This window comes from Anabas testudineus, chromosome 7 (genome assembly GCF_900324465.2).
Source record: "Anabas testudineus chromosome 7, fAnaTes1.2, whole genome shotgun sequence".
Lineage (NCBI taxonomy): Eukaryota > Metazoa > Chordata > Actinopteri > Anabantiformes > Anabantidae > Anabas > Anabas testudineus.
The window spans coordinates 2,769,053-2,783,785 of record NC_046616.1 but is presented as its reverse complement, the minus strand read 5'-3'; the positions used below and the strand labels follow the sequence as shown (position 1 = coordinate 2,783,785).

At 41.9% G+C, this 14,733-nt stretch overlaps 1 protein-coding gene across 1 annotated transcript in view; it reads left to right on the top strand.

The window, feature by feature from the left end:
* Nucleotides 1-175: 175 nt before the first annotated feature.
* Nucleotides 176-14,733, top strand: part of prkcz (protein kinase C, zeta) — an 84,693-nt gene continuing 70,135 nt past the window's right edge. The window contains exons 1-4 of the mRNA XM_026368909.2: nucleotides 176-656; nucleotides 6,151-6,272; nucleotides 7,053-7,142; nucleotides 7,940-7,990. Of these exons, the coding sequence (XP_026224694.1) occupies nucleotides 577-656; nucleotides 6,151-6,272; nucleotides 7,053-7,142; nucleotides 7,940-7,990 (343 nt within the window). The 5' untranslated portion in view covers nucleotides 176-576. The remainder of the gene's footprint in view (nucleotides 657-6,150; nucleotides 6,273-7,052; nucleotides 7,143-7,939; nucleotides 7,991-14,733) is intronic.

Genomic DNA, 14,733 nt, shown 5'->3' with positions numbered 1-14,733 from the left:
TTTAAAAACAAACACGTCTAGTGGAGATCCACAATTAAAGAGTGGACGGAAATAAGGCTGGAAAATAGACACAGTACACAGAAAATAATACTACATAAAAGTACCAGTACCCAGTACTTGCAGTACCCAGTACTTGCAGTACTTCCTGTACTTGCAGTACTTCCTGTACTTGCAGTACTTCCTGTACTTTCACTCTGCACAGTTCGAACAGAACAGGTGAATTTGGATCAGTCACCATGATCTGTCAAGTTCTCCACAGGTTCCCATCAAGCTTAACAGAGTTCCCTTTCAAAATAAAAGCCCCGCGCTGCAGCCGAACCGGCGCTGGTTTTATTGCAGGAGGTGACGCCGGAAGCTGTGACGTGCGTGCAGACACCTTGACGCCTCCTGCAGCGACCCTGTGATGTCTGAGGAGAAACTTGGAAGAAGCTCCACAAGTTTCGAGTCGGTCCAGTCGAACCAAACGCTGCTTCGCACCGGGTTATGTCGACTTCCGTCCTCCGACGTGAGGCCTCGGTCAGTTCGGGTCGTGTCCGGTTCGTGTCCGGTTCGTTGTGAGGGAAACCGAACCGAGCGATGATGCAGCCGCCCGCGTCCAACGGGTCCGTCCCGGACCCGGACTCCGGCTTGGTGAAGATCAAAGCGCACTTCTGTGGGTGAGTGTCCGACCGCAGCTCACCTGGCTGCAGGTGTGGGGGGGTTACGGGTCAAAGTGTGGCCTCGTCGTGCTGCTGCAGGTCGGTGACACCTGCACACCTGAAACTCACCTGTACCGGACTACGTCACTGAAAACGGATCATTTTAGGAATAAATTACTGATTTACTTATAAATATGTAACTTTATAAATATGTAACTTTATAAATATCTAACTTTATTAACCTGAAACTTTATTAACCTGAAACTTTATTAACCTGTAACTTTATATCTGTGTTGTCTGGTGCTGCGTTCAATGCTGCTGAAGCTCTGTAGTCACTAGTTGGTTGGTCTGGGCCCTCTGCTTTTTATTTCTATTTATTTATTTCTATTAAAACGTTACAGAACATCTAATATAAACCAGTTGGTTCTAGAAACGTCAAATCTTTGATATATCTTTCATCATTTACCCTGAACTCTAACATTTAGATTAATATTTAATATAATGAGACAGTGAGGCAGTTAATGACTGAATGTTTGTATCCACAGTTACTGTGTCACTGAACTCATCATTTAACAAACTTTAAATCTCAGTTTGACTTCTATCTCTGCACCTGAATAAACACACTGATTCCTTTTTTCTGCCTCATCTCTCGACTTCACGTTGTGGCTTCGTTCCCTTTGGGAATAAGTTTAACTTGGACAAACTGAACCTATTGTTCTTCACCTCAGCAGCTGAAGCACTGTGTGTGGTTTTGTTGCCAACGTATGAAGCATGTTGGAGGCTGATTTAAATATATTTAGTATCACAGTGTTAGTTTAACATCTGTAACACCTGGAAGCTGCAGATGACTTAAATTATTATAACAACTCAGTTCATTATTACACTGGAATAGTTTCTAGATTTGACAGGTGTCATGACCGACTTCACCAGGCAACAACCAAAGGTCTCAGTTTGTAATAATGTTCAGCTGATTTAGTTTATTTGGCATTTTTAAAAATAATAGCAGAGCAAATATAGAGTTGGCAGTTTAAGGTTTTTCCAGTTTTAGACTTCGTGGCAGCTCGACGTTGTTTTTAATTTGCATGCGATGCATTTCAACTTCACAGAGCCCAGAGCGGCGTCTTCTGTTGGCTTAATGTGTTAAAACAAAAGTATGTTATTTATATGATTTTTATTACACTTGTTCATGTAACAGGATCGAGACTGATGATCAGTTTCAGGAAATGATGAACAAGAGTTTTTAATTATAATTGATATGTAAAGAACTGTGATCAGTGAGTAGTGAGTTGGATCGTTTCCAGTCTATAAATCCACCTGTCAGTGATCTCTGGTGGAGAAACAATGTAATGGAAACTTTCTCTAAATAATCGGAGACGTTCACGTCCTTCGCAGTTCAGTTGTGAGGTGACTTGTTATTTATCTGCTGAGACACAGGGAGGACGTGACGGAGGAGTTTACTGATGTTACTTCACGTAATGCAATATTAATGTTATTAATTATATCCTGTTTACTGACTAATTGATTAATGATCTCAGACCTAGTTGAATTAACAGTGCCGGGTCCACAGTACACTGACACCTCGTGATCGTGAGATCAGAAATAATATCTGATATGTCTGCAGCAGGAACAGTGAACATTAGCTGCTGTTGGACCTGATTGAGTTTTAATCGTTGGCACATTGCTGTGAATGTCAGAGAAGTGCTGTGACTCCGGTTTGCTGCTGTAGAACTTAATCAGAACTCTAAATTAGGTCACAACTGTCAGCTTGGTTCAGTATTTTTAGAGAAGTGTGTAAACAGGGGCTGGTCGGTGATGTGGCCCCTTAAGACTTGGCCCCTCTGAACGAGACCGTGTGTTAATAAACATCCAGCCTCCTTTTTAACATTCAGATATTTACTGTAGTTGTGTGTTTGTCCATGAAGGAATCCACCAGCTCCGCTCACATATGAGCCACAAGAAGCCAAGAGGCAGAAAAACCAACAACATAAAGACAGAAACATTATTATTATTATCATTAACAGGAGGATCAGTGCATTTGGATTTAACATGTGAGTCGGAGGGAGGAAAAAATAACAAAGGAATAAAGAATTAAAATAATAAAAGAGAGAAAGAGAGAGAATGAAGAACAGAGCTCCTGGGGATCAGGATCTGAGAGGTTTAATTTGTGTTTCTCTCCCTGTTTGCTTCCTTCCTTCCAAGGAGGAGTTTCCCCAGATAGAATTAATCCGAACAGAACAATTAATATGAAGTTATTGTTGTTTGGACACGGAGAGAGAGCTGCTCAGAAACCTGGACACGACTAAAACTACAACAAATCTGCTGAGATGAGACGTTCAGGGTCTGTAAGATGCTGTGGGTCTATGAAGTTTGAGTATAAACCTGTACTGTTGTAAAGTGAGCAGTGTTAATATACAGATCAAACAATCATCAATCATTAGATGTGAGACTCTCACAGCTCTGCAAGACATTTAGGAATTAATCAGTTTACCTTTATGTTGTTTTTCCTTTATTTAGTGTTAATGGAGTTTCCTATTTTAAGTTAAGAGTGAAAATGATAGTTCATAATAATTATTATAATAATAATAAATAGTTTAATAGGCTGCAGGTGTGTACCTGGTGACGCAGTGTGTGTGTTATCAAGAGCAACACAAGCGCTGCACACGTCAGCTCCACAGTGTTTGAGCTACAGGTGACAGAAATATTTTGATTAGAGGGTTCAAAGTTCAACAGGTTATTATGCAGGTTTATGCTCTTGAACACGGCCGATCCCTGAGTGCGGCGAGTGTGAGGATATTCACTCACCCAGTAGTTCAAAGGTCATCCACAGATAGACTCTTTAAGGACGCAGCGTTTGGTTTAATTATTGTGTTTAATTAAATCAAAGTGCTGCAGGAGGTCGTTAAGCTTTACGTTCGTGTTGTATTGATTAAATGTGAGAGGCAGAATAAGAGGAAGTGATAAAATATGATTCACTCACAAAATTAAAAGTAAATTTACTTTTTATTTTATGGTTTTTCCATAATCACACACATCGTGTTTAATATATGAGACTGAGTCAAACAGATCTGTGTGTGTGTGTGTGTGTGTGTGTGTGTGTGTGTGTGTGTTTTGTTTGACTTCATCCCACATTGACCCATGTAGAGCGTTGCCTGCTGGGAAGCCGGCTGTCTCTGCTCCACCTTGTCAGAGTCCAACAAACACATGAACACACACACACACACACACACACACACACACACACACACACACACACACACACACACACACACACACACACACACACACACACACACACACACACAGGAACCTGTCCGACCTGTGCTCAGCATGTTGATGATGATGTTTGTTTACAGTAACTCGTTTCAGACGTGTTTCTTCATTCATTTCATTTCATTTGAATATGAATTCATATCATAGGAACCTGCAGCAGTGTCGGTGCTGAAACACCCTTATTTAACTTATTCATCCACTGATAAGGGTGTTTGAAGGCCGTGACTTTGTACTTCCTGTTTTCTGCTCCGTGTTTCAGTCTGACTGAACCGTCTGAGCCTCCGTTCTGTTTGTACTGATCTAAATGTTTCTGTTTATTTCTGTGATCCCCTTGATTTTTTTTAAAACTCTGTCTTATGCAGGACGGTGGATTCGCAGCCTCCACCAGTTATCGTCCCGTCTTCTGTTTCACTGTAGACGTGTCGTGCTTCTTCCACAGACATCATCCAACACTAAGTGCAGTTTTTAATTAGAGCTTCAGATATTATTACTTCTTCTTCTACTACACCTGCAGTAGTACTGCTGCTCTAGTTTTTACCGCTGTTGTCTCTATGTAACCTGTGCTCTGGTGATCGAGGTCATTAAAAAGTATTCAGAGGTTTGGATAACCATCTACTGCTGGTAAAAATATCTGTATTATATTCAAGGTGCCAAAATATTACTATGGCAAACTAGGTGACAGCCAGAAATAACATATGTTCTTTCTCTAATTCTGAGATGTGAGAAAAGAAATTCAGCCGATTATTATTAGTTGTTTTGGTTCATAATTGTTGGTGTTTCACATCATTTAATGATTTCATACATACTATTAACAAAAAGCAGGAATCAGAGGAGGTGAGGAGGTTATTATTATTTAGATAATGAGATAAGTGTGAGGACTCAGCGATGTCATTAAAACACATATTATCATCACTATAAACACAAACACAGTACATGGACTGAAACAGACTTCTGGTTTTGGCACAGTCATGCATCTTTACTGAGGCAGTGAATCTTTTGGAAGAGACAGTCTACAGTGGCAAAAAAAAGTATGTGAACCTGTTGGAATTTCCTGGTTTTCTGCATTAATTTGTCAGAAAACATGATCTGATCTTCATCTAAGTCAAGAATATAAAAAAAATATAATGAGACTAAAATCATTTTTGGGGAACAACCATTACTTTGTTCCACAAACAAAGTATGTGAACCTATAGAATTAATAACTGGTTGACAGATGTTAGCCAGTTCCCTCAGTCCCACAGTCTCCATTTGTAGATTGTTTGCCTAAGTGTTCACTGGTGAGTTTCTAACCCTTTCCAGCTTTACGTAAATAAAAAATTCTTGCTCATAGATCCTCTGAAAGCTCCTTTTGTTTAGTTATGGCTCTCACTAACATATTCTTCTTGTGCAGAGCAAACTCTAAAAGTTCGAATGGTTTTTGTCAGTAGCAGTGTCTCTAGTCCACAGCTCCAAACTAATTTTTCTAACTTATGATAACACCTGATTTCAATTAACATTTCTGAGGCACATCTTTAAAGGGTTCACATATTTTTCAACACTGTGAGATTTTTATGGTTATTCTCAATAAATCAGTTTTTCTTTCTTTCTTTCTTTTGTGTTATTATTTTAGCCACATTATATTTGTTAATACTCTTGACTTAGATTAAGATCAGATCACGTTTTATGACAAATTAATGAAGAAAACATTAAATTCTAAAAGGTTCACATAGTTTTTTTTGCCACTGTAGATAAAAATAATCAAAGAAACAGAGGCTGAGCGCTGCTCATCAGGAACACTGCATGCTTCACTTCCGATAATGTGACTCAACAGCATGTTTCATGAGTTCACACCTCCACGCTTTCTTTGGAGTGTGGTCTCCAAAACAACACAAGACATCTCACAAATAATGATAACCTGAAATAAGGACCTGGTGTTTTCAACGTGGGATGGTGAGAACACCATCTGTGGAAACATTTTGGCAAGAGAGTTTAGCCAAAATATTTCCAGGGTCAAAAATAAACTTTCACGCTCATCTGCTTTCACTGTCTGGAGACGCACTAAAAAAATCAGTGCAGAGCCTCTTTAATGTTTTCCATTAGTTTGAACTCTCAGTGTTCAGTGAGTGTTTCATCGACTCAGTGAGGAAACGTTCTACTTTATTCGTATCTTTACTCCGCTGAGGGACGTCCTGATCTGTGCTCCTTGGATGAAATGACTCAATCTTGACATTTTCCCTCTTTCTGTGTCTGGGTGTGTTTTCAGGGACATGTTGATCGCAGACTTGGCTGCCACAGTAACCTTTGTGGAGTTGTGTGAGGAGGTGAGAATTATGTGCAGCGTTACCAAGCAGCAGCCCATCACGCTCAAGTGGATCGATGATGAAGGTGGGTGTGCCTCGCAGTCAAATCCTGCACATTAGTCTCTGTGCTCTGTCTCATCCTGGAGACGCCTGCTGCGTCCTTGTGAGCAGCTGCTAAACTCTGGCCCAAAAATGCAGAGTGGTGGCCAGAAAGTCCGTGTCCTGGGCTTTGGGCCAGTCTAAAAGTCACTGCACTGTTTTGTGTTCATACCCCGATGCCCACACTGGACAAATCTGCTTCCAAGACCAACAATGTCTCCTGCGATGTGGACAGCAGCAGTCACACAGGGAGCTTCGCAGTGCTGTCTGTGTTTCTGCAGGATGCACTGAGGCACAGTGTCGAGTCACCTGCTCACAGCTCACAACACTGTGATGATGTGAACGAAACACGAGGAATGTGGGTTTATTTCTTCAGGCCTCTATAAATGATTCAAATACAATAAATGAGTCTGAGAAGGACGAAGGACTCTGTTTCACCCTGAACCTCACTGTGTGGGTGAAACTGGAAATTTGAACATACTTCAAATCTCCATCTATAATGTTTCCCCACACAGTCTGTGTGACTCTTTCCACAGCAGAGTGGTAGGTCAACTGAGTTTTGTCTTTCATCTTATCTTATATAAAAAAAAATCAGTAATCCACTGCTGAAATACAAATTTTGGTAGAAACACTTGAGGTTTAATGAATCTATATTAGAAAAAGCATGATAGACTTACATTATTTGTGTGTGTGTGTGTGTGTGTGTGTGTGTGTGTGTGTGTGTGTGTGTGTGTGTGTGCGTGTGTGTGTGTGTGTGTGTGTGTAGGGGACCCTTGCACCATCTCGTCTCAGATGGAGTTGGAGGAGGCGTTTCGTATTCACAGTCGAACCAAGAGATCTGGACTGTTGCTGCATGGTGAGTTCACTTTAATTTTAGAAAGAAAAAACAGTCATCAAACGAAGATCTGGACGCTTTTATCTGCTTAGAAATATTAGAATATATACAAAGAGTTCTGCACTTGTGTCTGAACACCTTTACAATTTGTCCTCACTTCGTTATATATTAGTTCAAAAAGAGGTTCAACTAAACAGGCTACAGACATTCTATAAAACATTCAGTTAAACCATCAGCTGATGATTTAAGTTTTGAAAATATCTAGATCTCAGAGCAATAAAGACTCAAATCAGTGGAAATTTAACACATCCTGCATTTTTTCTTTGTGATCAATTTCTGTACAGCTGAGTGCGACAATGATCTGTTGTGGAATAATCTGTCTTCTCACCTTCTTGTTCCTCATGACGATGTTACCAAGCACATCGTCTCTGTCTGTTCTTATACAATGGTCAAATCACAGCCTCACACATAATGATGTGTGGGACGAATGCAGCCAATTGTTACTTAACCAGCACCTTTACATTGAAGAATCAGAGCTTTCCTTGATTTTCTTTGTGCAGAATTTTTTGTGAACACAGTTGAATATTTACATACAGTCTCCACGCATGGTGGAAAAATTCATCTGGAGTGAGATCGTTTCCTTCTCGAGCTGCTCGCTAGTCGTTAGTGTCACTGCTGTGAACTGATGCTGCTGCTGTTCAATCAATTTACTTCGACGGGGCGAGGCTTTTTATTAGGCCCTCGGGGTTTTGTTTTTCCTGACCTGTGCATTTCATCTCACACATCCATTACATTGGTAATATTTTTCTGTTTTGCAGTCTTCCCCAGCGTCCCGGAGCAGCCTGGCATGCCCTGCCCTGGAGAGGACAGTGAGTCAATCTACTCTACTTTCATTCTCAAATCCCCCTTTAAGTCTCCCACTGACAGTGGAACTCCTAATGCTGCGTAGACACAGACACACAGGATCCAGTGGAACCTGTTAGATGAGGTTGAGCGTCTTCTGTAGAACAAAATGGAGGTTGGCTGTGAGCTCTTTGAATCTCTTTGGACTAATCTGATGGATGTTAGCTCGACTCAGCTCAGTACCAAACCTCAGTGATGATTCAGGACCAACATTAAAGTAAAATACAGTGGTTACAGTTCTTCTGCTCGTTCAAATCTGAGACAAGCAGTTTATCTTTTGTCCTCAGAACGTTGAGCACAGTTATGACTTTGGCCTTGAATGTTGTTAAATGTGTTTCAGCTCATGTTAGTTCCTGTGTGCTTTCAACTGTTGACTCGCTTGTTAGATTTACACTTTTCCATCAGTGAACTTCAGTTTTCCGCCCACCTGTGGTGGATTTAGTCGATCCAAACCACCTAGTACAGGTTGGTTTGGTTTGGTTTTATATTGTATGTGCCAAACACGTTTCAAATGATTACACAGTTTGTGGCCTATTATTTTGAATTGAACCTATGTTTGATTCCATTATTTACAATGGTCTGACATTTGATGAACGCTTCCAGCATCATCTCATCTCGACATCTCTGTAGTTTCTTCACTGTATCATCTGATCACGATGTTCTGATGTTCTGAGTGAGAGCTTTAGGTTTCGAGTGCTGTAAACTTGTTGGTACCTGCATTAGATTTTATGTCTAACTGCATTTTTACATTTTTTTTAATGCTTTATATTGATAAATGAATAGAAAGCTGAAAGGAAACAAAGAGGATGAGATGCGACAAACCCTACAGGTCAGGGTTTTACTTGTAGAAACATTCATCCTAGCACACTGGACATGAAGCTTTCTACATCCTGAATAACTCACAGCCCCTTCATGCTTTCATACTGCATGTACGCCTCAGGAACTTTTCTAGGAACCCAGGATTGTTTTCTTCATATTTCAGAACCATTCTTTCCACTTTGGCCTGAGGAAACACAGTCTGCATTTTACCTCCTCGCTGGTACCAGGGAAATCCCTGCTCCTTCTGTTTAACCAGGCACCTTTAGAAACATCTGCATCACAACAGCAGAATTCAACATGAACAGCTTCAGTCACACCGTTAAGAAGCAGAGGCTGCTGCTGTCACAGCAAAGTTACGTTGTCAACAAGAACATTGATGTATCGTTTTTGTATTTATTAAAATAACGGGAAATAATACTGCAGGGTACTGACGTTTAACTGCTACACACGAAATTCCCCTTTTACGCTGCACATTTAAATGACTTAGTGGAGGTTCAGGACATGTGGTCATTAAAATTACAGGGTTTGTGCTCTTGGGAGCATGACTGTGCTCAGCCAATTTCATGGCAGGTCTCCTATTAGAGTATAAGATATCTTGTGTGCAAATTGGAAAGTTAGTCCCAAGGACCTGGTCACACCAACAAAGGATTCACTGCAATAAGTGGATTCACTCATGGAGACAGTCTTGACGGTTCTGACCTCTGAGATGGTGAAGGGCCAGAGAGTCGCATTACATTTACATTTAGTTATTTGGAAGATGCTACAAGTGAGGAAACAAGGAAACATGTGAGGCAAGGAGACAAACTTTAAAGTAAAGTGCTCTAGAAAAAGCTGCTTTACGTTTATGTTCATATTAGAATTATTATTTTTTTAGGTTTTAGGTGCAGAGAAAGATTCAGAAGAGTTCTGTTTTCAGCAGATTTTGAAGCTGAAAAGTTTAGCCTGGGATCTTTTGAGGTGGTGTGATGGGACCACAAGATATTATTTGCTTGCAGAGTGCTGTGAGCGAGAGGGATGAGGGAGTTCAGGTAGGCCGGTGCTGTTGAGTTGACCACTTTGTAGGTAACGGTCAGGGCTTTGAACCTGATGCAGCAGCTACAGGAAGTCAGAGAGCTGAAGAGTGGTGTAACGTTTCCTTTTTAGCTGTTAGAGATGTGCTGCTGGATTTAGATCATCTGGAGAGGTTTGATGGTGCAGCTGGTAACAGAGAGGTAGTGAGACGTTGCAGAAATCAAGACGAGATATGACCAGAATCTGAACAATGAGTTGTGTAGTACAGTCCATAAGGTAGGGTCTGATCTTTGTGATGTTAAAAATCTGCATGATGTAGCGACTGAGGAGATGTGGTGGTTGAAGGTGTTAAAACCTGCAGATAGATAAGTAGAATTAAGACAGAAGATTGAGCCCACAGGGATCCCACGGCCTTCAGGTGTACTTTCTGTGGAGTGGCCACTCTTGTTGGGCTCCACATGGCTGCTGTCAAATGTTATGGCTAAAGCTGGATGCTGTGCTATAAAACAGAACTTGGTTGGAGTATTGTCTGTCTGTCTCTGTCTGTCTGTCTGTCTGTCTGTCTGTCTATTGCCAGCTCATTGTTCTTTTCCTCTGTCTTCTTCACTAAAGTAAAGTCATGTTTCTGTCTTTTTGTCAACTTTGAGGACTCATATATCTTATTTGGAGACACGACAGCTCCATGTTACCCCCACCTCCCACCCCCCACACATGAGGTCTGCAAAGTCATTTAAATAACCTGTGGAATCTTCTTAAATCTGTGTTGATACTGATGATGTTTGCTCCATTTACCCACAGTGCACTCAACAAGCCCACAGACGGTTTGTCATCTCATATCAGTTCAGTTATTGTGTAAAGATCAGTAGTTTCTGCTGCTCTCTCTCTCTCCCGTGTTGTTTGCTGCACTCCCTCGCTGTCTATTTGCTGTGACAGCAGGTTTCAGCAGCTTGTGGACTGCACTCCTGTGCGTGTATGTTTTGTATGTAGGTGTTGTGGTTGATAGGAGGGAGCTGTGCCTGTACCCTGAGGCAGACCACCGGTTTGGGTAGGTAATGAAGGATACACAGGTTAGTGTGTCTGTGTTGTGTGAAGCTTTCTTCCCCATGGATGATACGTAATATAACGTAAGTAGACTTCTGCTTGGTTTCCACTTGCGTGGAGTCGATGTACAAGAGTGGAGGAGGAGGGAGGCATTGTTACTCATTCATTTTCTGTGTTTGTATTTTCAAGGCTGAATCTGTCGTGGTACAATGTGCTGTATCTCATACTGTGCGAGATATCGAAACATTAAAGGGGCAGTTCAACCAAATCAGTAAAACAGGACCTGTTAACATAAGTGCCTACGTCACCTCGTCTGTCAGATTCTATGAGAACATTTATTTTTCTGATTATATGTCAGCATTTATCCAAGACGTGTTGGTGTTGAACAGTATGTAGTTTAAAAACTATATTGACAGGTCACAGGTTTTGGGATGTTGGAACACATGAACGTCTGTTCTCAGTGTTGTGGCTCCACTGGACAAAGTGCTGCTTATCGACAGGGTGACCCTCTGTTGACCCTGAAGATTTGCCTGCACTCTCATGGTCACGCTCAATTTACTTTGTTGTTGTGTTGTTTTTATTCAGAGGGGTTTCTACTGCATGTAGCAGCTCCGGGTTACGTGACTGGGACAGTGACGATGGTTGGTGAATGTGAAGTGAAATGTCTGAAGGTAGAATGAAGAACAGTGGACTAAGGCTAACAGTGGTCCTTTACTCCGACGAGGCAGGTCGTGGCTTTCAGATGAAGCTGTCACTGAAGTCAGTGGAAGCCAGTTATATAACAATAAAAACACTTAAGATGTAGGGTACAGGAATTACTGCACAGCAGGACTGTGCTGTAATGCATCATGCTAACATGCCCACAGTAATGAGGGTACCAGTCAGAACAGGTGTATCGGACACCATGTTTGCCATCCTGGTCAAGCATGATAACCTAATTACATTTTTTTAAATTGGCACTAATTACAGGTACAGCTGAGGCCGATTAGAATCAAAGGTTTTTACTAATAAACCAAATTATTGAACAAGTTGAATTAAAGGATCATCAAAGTGTGTTCAGGTTAATTTATTCATTAGTGCTGAGACGGTTTTAACCACAAATGTAAGATTAAAAAAGTCAAAATGAAGAGAAGAGTCATCAAGTTTTAATCCAGCTCATGTTTGTCAGGACAGATCAGTGTTGAACCAACAAAGAACAGTCACATCCTTTAACATGTAATAACTACTACTGTCTGTTCTCATGGTCACGTATGTTTATGATCTTAAAATAAGTAAAGAGGTGTTTAATTGACAGATTTAATGGTTATTATCAAAGAAAGAGCTGACAACAATAGACAAGGCATGTGTGTGTGTGTGAGTGTGTGTGTGTGTGTGTGTGTGTGTGTGTGTGTGTGTGTGTGTGTGTGTGTGTGTGTGTGTGTGTGTGTTGAACAGACCCCCCTCTGTGTGGAGAGAATACAATGATGGAGGATGGGAGGTGGTGGCCGTGTTAAAATCCTGGATGATGTGCTCACTGGACGGAGGCTACCCTGCCTTGCACCGGATTCTCCAGCAGAATCTCCACCCCACCACCTCCCCAACAAGCCCCCACCAATCCCCACCGCTTACTCCCTTCACTCCTCCCCTCCCCTCCCCTACCGCTGCCAATGCTTTTTTTTTTCCCAGCATCCCCCTCTCTTTCTCTCAGCTGTGTGGCACCGCTGTCTCTCCAGGGAGGAGCCTGCGCCGCTGCTGCATCACACAAGAGACGGGCGAGGGACACAGTGTGGAAGTGGAAGACGGGGAGAGAGAGGAGGAGAGAGAGGGGTGGAGCGTTGTACTGTGCAGATATCAGCTCTGATTTATATACAAGACATTTCTTTTTTCTTCTGTTCTTGTATCTTTGACTCTGCCTGCCGCGCCAAAAACAGGGAGATACGACTTCATCAAGGAAACCGGTTCAGGAAAGAGACAGAGAGACAGAGAATAAACAGCCTTGAGAAAAGCAAGACGACTCTATCAGCTGTGAGGAGAGGGAGAGGAAGAAAGGGCGAGTGAGAGAGGGAGGGAGGGAGGAAATAATTAAATAATTCTAGGGAGGAGAGAGAAAGAGGGAGGCATCGTCAGAGAGAGGGAGAGGAGGGGATGTAGCAGTGTGTGTCCTCGCCAGCTCATCACACATACACACATACACATACACACACACATGTACACACACATACACGCACACTTACCCTGGATAATGTGCTGAAAGAGGTGGAGAGAAAGGAACAAGGCAAACCGGTGAGCTGTCTATCTCTGCATCCTACTATCATCCATCCATCCATCTTTTCATCAACCTGTCAGTTTTTCCACAGCAGAGACAAAGGATTTGGACGAGTGTGTCCTTGCCTGGATTTGTGTGTGTGTGTGTATGTGTGTGTGTGTGGGGATCTAGCTGCCTCCATGATTAGCATGTGTGATTGATTCATGCCTTTATCGCTCGTCATGTCACGTATTGCAGGCAGGGGTTGTGTGCATGCAAAGCTGCTAGCTATGCTAGCATGGCCGGTGCCTGCTCCTGGCTTGCTTCTCTGTGTTGTAGCCCTGGAAGGCGGTCTGTTTGGCAGTCCACTCGAAGGCTGCACCTGCCAGCGGGTGCGACATGGTGCTTGTGTGCATGTGTGTCTTTATGTGTGTGTATGTGCAGTGGTTGCATTGTTATGGCGGTGCATGATTTAGCCATTATACCAGGCTGGAACTGATGGTAAATTTAGATGTGCTGTAATGAGAGGCGTCCACCCATAAGATAATGGATATAATGCAAGTAGATGCATCATAGAGCACTAATATCCAGGTTGGATTGGAAGCTTTAACCTAAACAGACTCTGATGGTATAAATGCTGTTTGAAGGAATGATCCGTCCTGAATTTCTGTTTTTTTAGATGGAAGCTTTAAATTAAATATTACCATTAAAGATTCACCTTCAAAAATCGGCCGAAGCAGCAGAAAAACCAAACTGTAGCTTAGTCTCTATCAGTCAGGACATAAATCTGTGTGTGTGTGTGTGTGTGTGTGTGTGTGTGTGTGTGTGTGTGTGTGTGTGTGTGTGTGTGTGTGTGTGTGTGTGTGTGTGTCTGTGTGTGTGTCTGTGTGTGGAGGTGGTTCAGGGGATTGCTTACCTGGTAGCTGTTCTCACTGCTACAGAGAAAAGGCTCAAAGAACAAAGAGTATTAAAAAAACAAGTGTTCTTTCTCTTCTATGTGAGAGAGAACGGAGTCCGGCACAGTTTGGTGTTGTGAAAAGCCTCAAGGGGGAAATTTTACACACCAGTATCAATTTGCTTTCCATGGTTAGTTCTACTTGGCTTTTATCAAATCTGAAAAAATAACTGTGGTGATGTCATCAGGGTTACCTCAGCTTTGGCTGGGAGACGGCACATATCTAACAGGACGCTTGTGTTACCAGCTGTGTGCATGAAGTTTGAAAGACCCGACGAGAAGGGTGGAGAAAGACGTCTTCAAGTTGATGTCAATGCAAAACTAAATGGTTTGCTTTAGCTGGACCGAAGCTTCCACTGATCGGAGATCCTTCCCTCTTAAATCAACTCGAGATGATTTTGCTGCAGCTCTTATGTTCTTTGTTGATGTTGGTTAAATCTCATGATATCGTAGTATTACGCAATAACATCCACGAGAGTGATAATCAGTTGTTTGTATTCGTTCAGCATCACGTTGCACTTTGTTGGCTCGTTATAACTTATTTCTTTTTGTGGGTATTTGTATGTCTCTATTTGAGTTTTTGAACTAAGGGACGATTTGAACGACACAAAGTTGATGTAATAAAAAATGACAGCCGTAAAATGAATCAGTACAATTGT